Genomic DNA, 13,750 nt, shown 5'->3' with positions numbered 1-13,750 from the left:
ATAACCCAGTCCTCTAGGCAGCGTTGTATTTCGTTCTTGCGTAACCCATCGTCATAAATCTTAATTGACGATGCGAGCGAGCCCTACAGGTTAAGGTCGAACAGCACCACCTACCGGTGTAAAGTGAACAGTTGGCCAAATCAGGACGCGCAGAATTAAGATCAAACCGCAAATATGATTATGAAACGATATGAGTGACTTTGTCCCTTAATCACAAAGCAGCCAACTATATTACAACCTTGTATTACTATTGCCCTCTACCAAATGCACTAACGGTCCTAGCTAAGTTGTTCCGTTATCTTAAGGTTCAACAATTTCCATTCGCGGGGGACAACAGATCTCTGCTCAAGTACGCTGATTGATGTTTTGTGTCATGTTCACGATAAAAAAAATAGTAGAAAATAAAGTTAGAAGAAGATACTTGAGTAAAAGGTTAAATACTACTATTAATGAGATTAATGATGATGTATCACATGTTAATCCCGAGTTGTCAGCTGTGTAGTGACGTAACACCGAGGACGTAACCAGGACACTACCGTCATCAGGCCACAGCAAACGCGAAGAGAGCTGAAGACTCCCAAACATGGCTTTTAATCAGAATCATTCGCAAAACGGTGGCGTTCTGATTAACAACGGAGAGAGGTCTGTGTGTCATGTCGCGTTTTTGTTCGTAAAAGGGAATCAAAATGGTCGGAGTCGCCTCTGTTGCTAGCTTGTTTACCTCCCACCTCAGTGCGTAGTTATAATAATGCTAGCTGTTAGCTGGCCTGGTCGTTGTTAGCATAGCTGGCGTATAATTGAGGTCTAAACGGACCCTGGAAGTTATCACACGGAGTGACAACACCTCTCTATGTTGTTTTAAACCTGGCAATAGGGTTTAAATAATGGGTAGCTGTACACACTTCTTGTGTATTAACATATACCCACGATTAAATAGAACGTTGGCGAAGTTTCATAACCGGAAGTTGCTCCAATTTAAATGTTTGTCATATTGGCCCAATCGGAAATTCATCATATTCAGCCTTAATGACATAGTTCATTCTCATACGTGTTTGAATAATCACACACTTGAGTTGCATAAATATTCGTTTCTCTTTTATTGAAATATGTTTTGATATGTTAGTGTTTTAAGAGAGTGCAAGAATGTGGAGCTGTCGTTCAGCGATGTCGCCTGCAAATCCGACCTGCTGAGGGGGTCCAAGAAGGGCACTATTTACCTGACACCATACAGGGTACGTGCATGTCACAATCAAATGTGAAAAGCTAGCATTATACTTTGTACACACCACTGTAACTGTGCTTTCTCTCCCCCTCATCCATTGGCGTAGCTGCTGTTTGTGAACAGTAACACCAAGGACTGCCTGGGTTCAGCTATGTTTCCCTATTATTTGATGAAAGGCTGCAGCATTGAGCAGCCTGTCTTTGCAGCCAACTACATTAAAGGGACATTGTCAGCAGAGCCCGGTGGTATGTTGCCCTTTGTTATTGCTCATAAATGGTTGCTAGGATCTGCTTTTAAATGCAGCTTATCTTCTTTAGTTGTTTCTCAAGTCAGCCACCAAAACAGAATAAATATATTTCAGGTGCGCAGTGCATTGATTTTTCTGCAAAAATTCCTGTGAAATAAAAATTTCAAAATGTTTTTTACAGTAAATTAACTGGTTTTTGTTTCATATACCAGAAAGCACCCCACTGGTGGTAGTGGATTCTTTAATAAACGTCTTGTGAATACAGTTGAAATATGCTAGATTGTGTTAAAATATATTGATCCATCACCCCTGTTGACAATCGCATGGAACACTGGTTTAGGTGGGTATTTATTTGCTTTATTTCATATTCACTTGCCTCATCAGGTGGCTGGGAGGGGGAAGCTAATTTCAAGATGTCATTTCTGAACGGTGGAGCCATAGAAGTGGGACAGCACCTCTTCAAATTGGCTACAAATGGTTTGTGCCTAGTTCCATCACTGTTATCCACAGCTTTAAGTATCTTTCAAGATAACATTCTCCGTTTAAGATATAATTTATTTAAACGTTGGCAACATTCAGTGAGGCCATGTGATCCTGGATGTGTCAGCTTTCAGTCCGCGTTCAAAAGGCCTCTTATTTCCATTGTTTTAGCTTCTCGTGCTGCTCCAGCACAAAACGGGGCTTTTGCCTACGGCTATCCTTCCCCTAGTATGATGAACGGCCCACCTCCCGCTGCCCCCCCCAGCTATGTCTACCCACCACCTGGTCAACAGAATGGGTTCTACCAGGGTCCTCCTCCTCCTGCTGCTGCAGCTGGCAACATGGGCTATCACTATCCAACCACCCCAACAGGTAGACCACTTCACTTTTGTTGTTAGGACATTGATAGAAGTGCATGATTTAGTGTTTCAGGGGACATATTTTTCTCAGTTTCTGCTGGCTAACTTTTTATAGACATTCCAACCTCTTTTACAATGCCATTTTCCCCTTGGGTCCTTTTGTGTTCCAGGAATGTACCCCCATGTGGTTGATTACATGGCCCCACCTCCTCCATATCCAGGGCCACCTCCAAACTGGGTCGCACCACCCCAGAACTGGACACCAACAGCACCACCTTCTGGTTTGTTCCCCCCCTCCATCTCCTCTCTTCATGTCTGTGTCACTGCACCCGTCAGATGTGATCTGCCTCTTTCTCTCTCTTATCCTGAATCACACTGAATCATGTCTTAACCCCCCCCAAAAAAGGCTGCATCGCCGATGTCTCATCTGATGCACGTCAAAACTACAAAAGTTAAAACTTCCCCTCTCTGTTTGTGTCCTCTTTTCTCACACCTCGCAGATTAGTGTGTAGCTGTGGGTCGAGCCTGGAAGCGTGCTCAGACGCCAGTTTGGTGTATCTTTATTTTAGAGAGAGGTAGAGTAGGTGCACCCGCGTGTCCTTCGGGCGATCGGGTGGATTATCTTTGTGGAAAATTCTGGGAGCTGTCAAGTTGTGCTTGAGATGACTAATAGTGGACTCTCCCCCTTAAAGTGTCAGCAGCTGTAGCGCCTGCTCCTAAATATGTTCAGCGGGTTATTACTGCCCCTGTTTAACTCCCTGTCTTTGTCACATCTTATTTTCCGCACAGGTAACTCCAAAGCAGCTGAGGCGGCAGGCAGCGCATATTACAACCCCAGCAACCCACACAATGTGTATATGCCTATGGTGAGTCTTCCTGTTGTCATGTTCTGGTTTTGTTTTTTAAATTTTAAACCTAGTTCCAGCTTGTTTCTCCGGTATATTATTAAATACACTCTTCCTGTCACTAATGATGCAGCCAGTTCCACAAAATGGCATCCTCCTGAATGTTCTAGGAGTAATTGTGATATCTATTTTTGGTGGTTCAGTGTCTGATATTGTGTTAATCGTTCTTCTGTCTTCAATGTCCGTGCAGGAGCGGCCTCCACCATACGCACCTCATCCAGACTCTGACAAGAAAAGCAACTAAGGCTGAGCCAGCGCCACTCCTTCCACTTCCTCTCCATTCTAAATCTCTTTAAAACGGACTAACGATGATGTTGACTGTAGGAAAGAATATGCAAGTAATAAAGGGCTGAAAGATGTCGGATGATTCATCAATTGATATTATCTTGAATAGTGGAGTGTAGAGTTACTTCTGGAGCATTCGCATCATTTGACTCGGGCTAATTTCAGATTTCTTTTTGAACCTGAAGGATCCGTGTTGGAGGCGAGAAAAAGAAGGCAGTGAGGGGAATGAATTTCAAACACTTATTACCAAAAATGCGATTTACCAGTTTCTTTATTGCAGTTTCCTTATTAACAACCAGTGGGTTTAAGTTGAGTTCTTGTCCAGCTACTGACGCAGACACAGTATTGCTCTTAAAATCTTGTAATTCATGTTGGGGTTCACATTTTACAGCCATGACCAGTTTAATCACATTTAATACACACTTTGAAGGTTTTTGCTGTGAATATTAATCTGGTTTTTAGAGGTAAAGGGGGACCTGGGCAGATTTCTTAGATTATATTGTGAGAACTGTGCAATATTTCAAGCGCTGATAAGAAGGTTAAAGGTGACAGGCTGGAGTTACCTGAGTGACCCAGTGCTCTGCTCACAGCTTCCTTTGTATTCATGTATGCAAAGCCAAGCTGAAAGCAGAAACTCTGGGTTATCGCACTCGTGTGGGGTTACTGGACCCATCCGTGTGTTCTACTGGGGAGTTTTCTGAATGGATCGTTTTCATTCCTGTTTAACGGAGGGCGGAGGGGCCAGTGGGCAGCGTTAGCGCGCCGCTCGCCGAAAGGACGGTTTTTAGTCTTTTGCCCCCCCTTTGTCATTGTAAGTTCTTTTAAATTAATTAGATGTCTACGTATGAATCTCCTTGCAATCATTATTCATCTTTCTGAAGTCTTTCTTTCATTTAAAGAATAAATATGTTGGTTAACAACGTATTCGTATTGCTGTTTTATTCATCTGAAATGCACTTCAAGACACATTCTGCATCTGGGACACGTCACTCTTGTTTTTAAAAGAGTGGATTTAGTCTTGATACTGAATCATTAAAGATTAATAGTCGTGCAAATGTAAATATAAGGCGAGAATCCAAGTTTAAAGGGCAACATTTGGACAAAATCTTGACCAAGTTCTTGGCTCATCAAATCCACATGGATAGGAAAAGTAAGATGTCATTAAATATATTCTCTAAATCTAAAAAACCCTTCATACTGTATATGATTTTGATTAAATGCAATGTCATATTTGGGTTAATCAGGCATCAGTATCTTGCTTTCAATCCCAAAAGAAAAAACTACACGCACACAAAACCGACCTTTGACCTTTGAACCAAGCACTACTGTATTTATTGTCTGAAATGAGATCACAGATGCTGTACAGATGTTTCACGTAACACCAATGGATCCATAAAGACAACGTAGTCACAAAACACACAAACTCCACTACACACAACAGCACAGCGCCCATCACCTCTATATAGATAAGATATGTTTATACATATATATATAATATAGCTCAAACTCTATGGCTCGTTCATTTCTGGTGCTAAATTTCTTTTTCTTTTACACAAAACAAATGTTGACTTGTTTTTCCTGCAGTAGCCTCCTCCTGAGCCATCAGCCAGGTTTATTATAGTTGAAAGGTTGTAGAAAAAGTGCTACTAGGATTCTAAAACTGGGGAAGAAGCATGATGTGAAGACTGAAATAGATATACATACATGAATAAATACAGTTGTATGAATGCAGATTCAATTGATTCTTATGTTTTTTTCAAGCTTTTTTGATGTAGATTGTGCAAGGGTGGAATGTTTTCATCGTTCAGTGAGGGGGGAGATAAGATAAAATTCCATTCTGCGGCCGATTTTCAGCCTTCTTCCCAACCTTTTCTGAAAACCCTCTCTGTGTTTTAACCTCTCATCTTCATCATCATCATTTTACCAAGAGTTCAGGTCTGTAAAACAGAGAAAAAGTTCACTTTTTCCTGCCCCTCGTCCACGCTTGGAGCATTGCCTCCTTTCTGGTGGTCCAAAAAGTCATTTGGATTTTTAAACTTTACACTACTGATATTTAAAGCAGCTGACACCCTGACAGTTTATTCCCGACTGAAATCTGAAAAACACACAGGCACGATGCCAAGGTCGAATACGTGCCTGGTTTCCTCTGTAAAGCTGAGAACATATCTAAAAACACGATGAAGATGGTCCACAATACAACGTATCCATGTTCCATTAAGGCTTAAATTCAATAAACGCCTAAAAACAAAGGGCGATAATTGAAAGAGAGGAAAAATAAATGAAGCTACTGTGAAGTCTAAAGCGTCCACTTGCTCCCGGGCCTGACCTCCGTGCGTTCTTACCCAGCTCTGCTGTCAGCGGGAGGGTGCTTAAGGCTCGTCCTGCAGGAACCACACCTCGTTGCAGCGGCCGTAAGGCTTGAGCGGCGGGTCGTAGCTGCAGCAGAAGTACTGCTTGCGCTGGAAGGGCGCCGTCTCTCCCAGAGTACGCGTCAGGCGCAAGGCCTCCGCGCGGTACTCGCCCTCGCCCGCGAAGCCCCCGAACTGTCTGTGAACGAGAGACGATCCGGTGTGACCTCAGCACGGACTTTATTACGGTTCCACCTTTTAGGAGGAGACGCTTACAGCGCGTAGACGGTCATGCCGGGCCGGTCCTCGATCTTGATGGCGGTGTCAGTGGGGGTCGGGGGGCTTTGCTGGTAGATGGTGGGAATACGGATGGCGACGATCAGGCGGCGAGACAGAACCCCGTCGTTCCGAGGGTAGACCGTGATGATGGTGGGCGTCGCTGTGCCCATGGCCTCGCCTGATTAGAGTTGGGACACAACGAGTCATTGAGGTCTGTTAACCTCCATTATAGTAAGTTCGCTACCTGGATCGTGCACGTATGACAGAGTGTTACACTCATCTGCAGCACACACTTTTCTACTTAATGTAGTAGTGCTAGCTAGCTTGTTTAGCTTGGTATAAGAGGGTTGTGAGGTCTGGAACGATGCATTTCCAGTTCATTTTCAGAGGAAACGCAGATCTCCTTCAAAACAAGTGGAATCATTTCGTAGTGTATCGGGGAACTTTAGCACATTACCTAGCGTCCCGAATTACCTTGTTCGTTGCTCCCGCCGATGTACATGAGCAGCTTCCTCACCAGCTCACCTGAGATTTGGTCAAAGGTTCGACCTTCAGAGGAGATGGTCGCAAATTTGGCCCCATCGTACCGCCGTACCTCAAAGCTAACTCCGTCCTGTAACAGCACAGCAGAACATGTCATCCACTTGAAGAACGCACGCGCAAGCTGTCCCCCCGTGCGCAGGGTCTGCAGGGCATGATCCAGCTGTCAGAAAACATCTGTTCATGGACATAGCTGTTCAGGCTACATACTAAAGTGCCAGACTGCCAATTTCACTATCAAAGTGAGGACACTGGGGTATTGAGGAGATTTCATTCTGGCTGTTTAAGGGTTAAAAGGTCAAGGTTACATATGGGTTAGGGGCTGGGGATGCGTTCTGTCATTTGGTGTCCTCATAACGGTAGAAGTACAAATGTGTGTGTGTGTGTGTGTGACAGCACATTTGTGGCATGTTCGAAACTAATGTGAGCAGCCAAATAATGAGATGCAGATGTCACAAACACACTGCGATTTAATTTCTTCATGTTCAGTCAGCCTACAGAGAATAATGGGCAAGAAATGCAGAGTCTTACATAACAGTACACACACACGCACGCACGCACGCACACACATTTGCCCCCACCCCCCAGGCCCACAGCGTTAACATGATGCAACAGAAAGTATGGCCAAGCGGGGCAAATGTGGAGCACAGCCATTCGACTAGATTGAACTCTAAGGTATTTCTGAATGAATCCGGTCACCATAAAAGACACACGGAGTCAAATCAAGCCGCTCGTTCCTTTAAATTGGAGCGGCTGCTGCTGCAGATGATGCACAACTGTGCAAATGATCTCACATCCACGTTTTCTTACCCGCAAACCTGGAAAATCATCCCGTCCCGCCTGCGAAATGTGAAAACTCTGCCTCTGCGACTGCAATTAAGAGTTCCGCTCATTACTTGTCCTGTCAGAGGACCCACCATGAACTGCGTGGGGGCCCTGACGTCCCCCCGGTGTGACTCATTTGGCTCTAGTGTGTCTGTGTGTCGGGTCGGTGTCTCATGGCAGCTCAGCCAACAGTGCTAATTACCCTGTCTGAGCCAAGGAACCAAAAGGTGCCTGGACACCGCTGTCACGGCCTCCTTGTCATGATCTCCCCTAATAGCTGTGGCCGCCTCTGAGCTGAACTGTGCCCGAGCGTGGAGCCAAACACGCCCTCTGTATTCTGTGTCAGGTTTGATTAAGAATGTAGAGGTGTCGCGCTGCTCTGCGGATCAGGTGACCAGCTCTGATTTCAGCACCTGATGTTTTTAAATCTGGCCCGAGCCCTGGTTCTGAGGGGCGCCTTCATTTTTATGGCCTGCAGGGTCACGCGTGTAGATCTTTGTGATCTGTGCGTCGTGACTGCCCGTGTGCGCGTGAATGGGTCGCGGGAAGACCTTTTGACCTATAAAGCAGGTCAAAAGGTCAGCGGGCACCGCGTGTCTCCTCTGTCAGTGACTTCATCGGGTCACACCTGAGCTCAGCTCCATCCCCAACACGTCCTCATCCGGCACCCTGCGGGTTCGTGCACGCGCACGCGTCAGGCGCAACAGCGGGAGAGGCAAACATGGTGTGCGCTCTGAGGTGGGGGGGATGAGGAGGGGAAGGTCAAACAAGGGCTTCCACTTTCTGGAGCACCTTTTGCCAAAGTGCGCGCAATCTGCGTGACGCGCGAACGGACCCCAGAACTGTCAGAAGTGACCGGAAGCTCCGGTCCAACGTCTCTTACCTTGGTCTCACTGCTGAGGAGGATATATTCCGTCTTCTCCGTGTTTCCAAACAGCGAGTTCTTGATCATGCCGAACATGGCGGGTCCCTCTTCACCCCTTCGCGTCTCCCTCTTAATCTGTGACCTCTCTCCTCCTGCCTGGAGCCGGGTTTTGCGCTCAGCCCCCCGGGTGGCACCTGTAAGGCTCCTGTCCAGATGTTCCGAGGCGCAGATTCCGGAGGAGCTGCGCTCAGTGCCGCTGAACGCGCAGCTTCGCCCTGGATTCAATCGAAAATCCCGATCCTCTAGGCGGACAGGAACCGCTGCTGACTTCTCACCCCTGGTCGGACCGAGGAATGAGCGCGTCAGGCTCCAGTGCTGCGGCGGGTGGAGTCTCCACCCCCCCCCCCCCCCCCCCCCCCCCCCACCCCCTCCTTCTCTGCTCATCCCCACTTTCAAGTATCTGCTTTCTCTAGAACATCTGTCCCTCACGTCACCGTGGCATCCGGGTGACATCAAATGGACTTCCACCGTTTTCCATCATTTCACCCAACTTCTCTCCATTCTGTTATAAAACAAACAAACAAACAACAGCCTGTCCGGTTCCGAAGGACTGGTGGAAAAGCGCGCTTGCATCCGTCCTTTTGCGCAAAACGCATTTGGACACAAGCCGTTGGTCTGTCAGGACGCATCGGCGTTTCTTTCCGCGGCAAAGCGCGTTGGTTCGGGGGCAACGCGCTGGTTGCGCCCCCTCCTGTCACTGTGAGTTGCTTGCTCGGGGGAGGTCTATTTACGTTCACGCCGGGGGCAAAGTTAGTCACTACTGGGGAGTTACAGGAGGCAGGATGGGCTAATTTAATGGAGGGGAAAAAAGAGAGCTGAGAGTTGGACAGTGGACAGCGGGGAGGAAAGTTTGACTCCACTCAAGCTGACATGTGCATTTATTAAGGGAAATATAGAGAATCATCGCCTAAGTCAGCAAAATGAATGTATTAAAGCAGCTATTTCACCTTTCTGGTTGCTCTGGTACTAATTATACAGATTTATATTGCAATAGGAATGAATAAACCAACATATAAATATATTTGCAGTACATCATTTTATGCTTGTTTTCAGCGAGACAATTATGTACAAAATATTGACAGAAATACTAGACAGGTTTAATCACAGCATGTCTTCCCGATTTCTGCCCCAGCAGAGCAACCAAGAAGCTGCACGCTACACAGAAATAGTCCAAGTGTCCCCGAAGAGACGGCGTTCCTGCCCCGCGGCCTTACTTCTCCCAGCCTTTCCCCCCCGGCTGAGTGGGCAACCGGAGCCCCACCACCCCGGCCACTTCCTCCGCGCTTCGCTCTCCTTTGGCGTGGTAGATGTTGTGCAGGACCAGGTGGTTCCTGGTAGACACCAGCAAGCACAGGTAGGTTTGGGAGTCGTGGTGGGCCTCCTGCACAGCGCGGCAGTGGCGTTCGCTCGTCACCTGTTTCAGAGGAAGTGGAGACGAAAGCTTTAAAAGTCCTTAAACGGACAGAAAATGCAATTTACCACGCCACAGCTTAAATTCAAGTGAATCATTTTTTATTAACAACTCTTTTTTTGGTCACATCCCTGGACAGAAGTCCTCATAGAGATGTTGCCATCGTGGCTGCACAATGTTCTTCCATGGATAAACATGGGATTTAAGCCTACGTTCCTCCACCAAGCAGCTCTGCTGTGTTGTGAAGGATCACAAGCACAAACGGAGTGGTTCCACACTCAGCAAGCCATTCTTTTATACAGTCTGCAATTATTTTAGGAAATACCTTGTTCCTGTAAATACGAAAAACATTAACTACTTGGGTCACTTGCATTTGTGTACCCAATTCCAGCAAACGTCACAGTACATAATATTATACTCTGGTAGTCTTTTAAGAAGGTTTAAGATGAGAACTATATTAAGATTGGCTATGCTATGACCATTTGCTGCTAGCTAGTTAGCGTGTCCTTCTGTCACCTTGCATTAGCCATTTTAAAAAAATCTCCAATATTCACTATCAAACATTTCTTTAAGCATGTGAAATATGCCAACATCGAATGTCTATTAAAGTCTTACTAAAATATCAACAATAACAAAACAAAGTTACACTGGCTTGGCTAACGTTTACAATGCGGTTTATATAGGTAGTGAGCTAGCTAACATTTGCCGGAGCGCAGAGCAAGACTCGCCTTATTTTTACGAAACTGTTCCATGACATAGTTGTAGGCCGGTGACTTTTTGTAACTCGGCCCCTGAATTGCACGTAATTCTTTCAGTAACCCGCGGCAGACTCGCAGAGGAGACGACAGCGTCGCCATCACCGCTCGGTGTTCGGGACGACGCACAGGGAGCCAGGCCAGCTTAATCGACCGCCGCACCGTCGAGCGCAGCTCTGCATATTTACCACTAGGGGGCGACGTCCCGACGCCAATTCAACCGCTACCTGCTGCGTGTGTGCAAAAGAGTTTCCTTGCGACAATTTTAAGGTAATTTGAATTTCCCCACAAAAACAGCAACAGGTAAAAACGAGCCCACCTCGTCTTTGTGCTTTCTGTGAATGCAACTAATGAGAGTGTGTAAATTAGTGTAATTGGATAATAATTTCACAGCTGTGAGCTAATCCGTCCAGCACTCATCCAAATTAGTTTTGCTAATTGTGTGAGCTCACAATTGTTAGCTCAGTTATGATTACCCTATGATAACAATTGATGTTTTCAAACTCAACATCTGAACGCCTTTGGGCACCCATGCACAAATAAATATTGAAAATAAAGTTTTATTTTGCATTTACAGTACACACATATATGCACACACAGTATATACGTCCATGATGACGTATATTTTTTAATCAAAGTGTGCAGCACTCTTGGGTCATGTATTTTTGGCTCTGGTTCAAGTCCTCTTTGATTCCATGTAGAATTTGACTGATCTTTGTCAGAGATTTTAGTGAATAAATGTGAGAAGTTCGTGTCGCACATCTTCGTCTTTACAGCAGCAAAGCTGGAAGTGACTTTGTGTGACATTGGGGGGGGGTTTGCAGGAAATATTGCCTGGTCAACCATCATGTTCCAGTGGGAGCAACATTCCAGTTTTCACCCTGTTGCGCCCTGTCGGACCCTCCGTCCCTCTTCCTCCCAGCAAAGCAACCTGAAGCACTCCTGAAAACCAATTTTTCCAATTTTGGTGTTTAAATATTCAAACTACTGTTTTGGTGCAATTCTTACGGGAACCGTTCGTGCAACAATGGCGGTTACCCCAGCACATGCTCTTCTTCTCTGCATTTGCTTTAACAGCCTTCTCACAGACACAACCGGGAACTGGCAGTATTGACAAGCGGACACCACAAGCGCACCAAAACCGACATATCCTCACAATTTCCGCGCCAAAGCCAGGAGCGAAGCACTGCAGTGGTTATTGGAGAGCGATCATCTGTCACCATGGCAACGTCGAGTTTAACTTGGCGGAAGACGGAGCAGGCTGTGAAGCGACCACCTTGTGTGCAGGGTTGGATACATCTGAGCAGAGGCAGCATTTTATTTACCCAGAAGATGGGACCCCCCCCCCCCCCTCCCCCCCAGCAGCAGGGGGTTCGTCCGGGGGATATCAGCCCCGCTGTTGATCATCGACTGTAGAGGGAGCCACCGTGTTATCGGCGGCGCACCGGTTTGGTTCCTAGACATTTGTTGAAAAGCGCCCCTCTACCCTCCCTCCCCCTCCCTCCCTCACAGCCTTTCAATGAATACTAATGCAACGCGTGGGCCCACCTCCTCTCCCCTCTCCTCTTTTTTTTCCCTCTCTGGCAGGGCTGGGCGGGAGAGGGGAGACGGAGCAGTTCCAGCTCAGTATCCTTCCTCATGAGGCAGGCAGCGCTCGACTAGCAGCAGCCCCAGTGTCTTTTCTTTTTTTTTTTTTGGACTTGGCTCCCCCTGGGCAGCGGTGAGACTGTGCGTTGCTGCTGCAGCGATGCCCAACCTGTGTGAGTGGCACCTCAAATCAGAGCAGACCTGAGAGGGAGAGGGGGGGGGGAAAGAAGGACGTCTCTGCCCGCTTCTCTCTCTCTTTTTTTTGTCATCTGGATGGGCAGTGTTTTTTGGAAGGGGAGACAGAAGAAAGCAGAAGGCAGCCGGGGAAGGGGAGCAACTGGCGGCAGCCAATCCCCCCTCCCGCACACAGACTGGAGACAACGGAGGCCACCGGAGTATTTGCTTTTATCTTTCGTTTTTTGTTCTTTTTCTTCCTCATCGCGCTGCTGGGAGGTGCTTTACCTTTTCATCTGCTCGCTCTCTCGGTCCTCTGTCTTCTCATCTATTTCGCCATTTACCTGGTCAACAATTTCTGCTGTGTATGAGCCAGACGAGGAGGGAGGGAGAGCCAGAGAGAAAAAAGAGGAGGGGGAATTTTTTTGGCCCCTTTTATTCTCTTTTTTTTCCCCCCCTCACCCCCTTTTCATTCATCCTCCCCTCCCTATACATCGCTGTCTCCCCCCTCTGTGCAGCCCACGCTCCCCCCCGCCTCCCTCCGCTCCCCCTCCACTGCCTAACTTTTTTTCCCCCCACTCCACCTGTGTTTTCATTTATTTGCTTTAGAGACACTTTGACTAGCTTTGCTTGTGATTTCTCTTTATGCCTTTTTCAATTTTGTACCTTTTCCTCCCCCTCCCTCTCTTTTTTTCCTCCCTCCATCCTATGCATCTGCATCTTTTTCGGGCGATCCTTAATTCTGACCATAGGTAGGTCTGCTTAGTGTTTCAGTGTTCGTCTCGAAGTCTTTGTTCATTTTCTCTGTGCGACTCGTTTTTTCAAAGTGTATTTGAAGCACACACACACACACACACACACACCACACACACACACACACATGCACACGCCGGCCTGGAATCTAGCTTCGATATCATCACGGTTCCCCTCCCATCTGGTTAGATTCTTGCCTCATACCGTGTCATCCTCACGTCACACCTCCGCCTCGCATCATCCGTGCCTTCCGCCCCTCTATCGGGCCCGAGACCGCGGCGATGGTCGCGGGCCGCTGCCCCGGGATCATCATGTCTGTGCTGTCGCACAACAAAGTCTGTCCTCTCATTAAAAACACCCCCCCCCCCCACACACACACATACACAAGCCTGTCACCCACACCTTCATCATCACATGTCATCTTGGTTAATGCCACAGGCAGTGGTGGATGTGTGTGTGTGTGTGTGTGTGTGTGGATGGCAGGGGGGTCCAGACGGAACCTTACAAGTGTGAGTTGGATTTGCATTTAAAGTGAAGGTCAGGCTGACGCACAAAAGCCCGGTTCATGAGTGACGGCGGTTTGAAAGCCAGCCCTCGTCTGTTCACTCGGGGTGTCATCTGTTCATACACTTCCCTTCTGCTTCCTCTCTTCCTC

At 47.1% G+C, this 13,750-nt stretch overlaps 4 protein-coding genes across 4 annotated transcripts in view; 2 read left to right on the top strand and 2 right to left on the bottom strand.

Annotated features, from left to right (window-relative positions):
* Positions 1-481: 481 nt before the first annotated feature.
* On the top strand, positions 482-4,422 carry wbp2nl (WBP2 N-terminal like). Its single transcript, XM_057014628.1, has 8 exons — positions 482-642; positions 1,124-1,232; positions 1,329-1,467; positions 1,854-1,946; positions 2,121-2,321; positions 2,479-2,589; positions 3,098-3,174; positions 3,404-4,422. Exons 1-8 carry the CDS (start codon positions 584-586, stop codon positions 3,455-3,457), a joined length of 843 nt encoding a protein of 280 aa, XP_056870608.1. The 5' UTR covers positions 482-583; the 3' UTR covers positions 3,458-4,422.
* Positions 4,423-4,796: 374 nt separating this feature from the next.
* LOC130514828 (heme-binding protein 1-like) lies at positions 4,797-8,736 on the bottom strand. The gene is made up of 4 exons (XM_057014629.1): positions 8,374-8,736; positions 6,600-6,738; positions 6,123-6,303; positions 4,797-6,045 (listed from the first exon to the last, which is right to left on the bottom strand). Exons 1-4 carry the CDS (start codon positions 8,449-8,451, stop codon positions 5,868-5,870), a joined length of 576 nt encoding a protein of 191 aa, XP_056870609.1. The 5' UTR covers positions 8,452-8,736; the 3' UTR covers positions 4,797-5,867.
* A 696-nt stretch (positions 8,737-9,432) lies between these two features.
* Positions 9,433-10,725, bottom strand: fmc1 (formation of mitochondrial complex V assembly factor 1 homolog). Its single transcript, XM_057014409.1, has 2 exons — positions 10,555-10,725; positions 9,433-9,829 (listed from the first exon to the last, which is right to left on the bottom strand). Exons 1-2 carry the CDS (start codon positions 10,681-10,683, stop codon positions 9,626-9,628), a joined length of 333 nt encoding a protein of 110 aa, XP_056870389.1. The 5' UTR covers positions 10,684-10,725; the 3' UTR covers positions 9,433-9,625.
* A 1,011-nt stretch (positions 10,726-11,736) lies between these two features.
* grin2ba (glutamate receptor, ionotropic, N-methyl D-aspartate 2B, genome duplicate a) overlaps positions 11,737-13,750 on the top strand; it is a 93,437-nt gene continuing 91,423 nt past the window's right edge. Inside the window, exon 1 of the mRNA XM_057014410.1 lies at positions 11,737-13,094. The gene's annotated coding sequence lies outside the window, so the exon portion shown is untranslated. The remainder of the gene's footprint in view (positions 13,095-13,750) is intronic.

This window comes from Takifugu flavidus, chromosome 18 (assembly GCF_003711565.1).
Source record: "Takifugu flavidus isolate HTHZ2018 chromosome 18, ASM371156v2, whole genome shotgun sequence".
NCBI classification, from domain to species: domain Eukaryota; kingdom Metazoa; phylum Chordata; class Actinopteri; order Tetraodontiformes; family Tetraodontidae; genus Takifugu; species Takifugu flavidus.
Note: the sequence above shows the minus strand (reverse complement) of the source record. Positions and strands in the feature narration are given on the sequence as shown.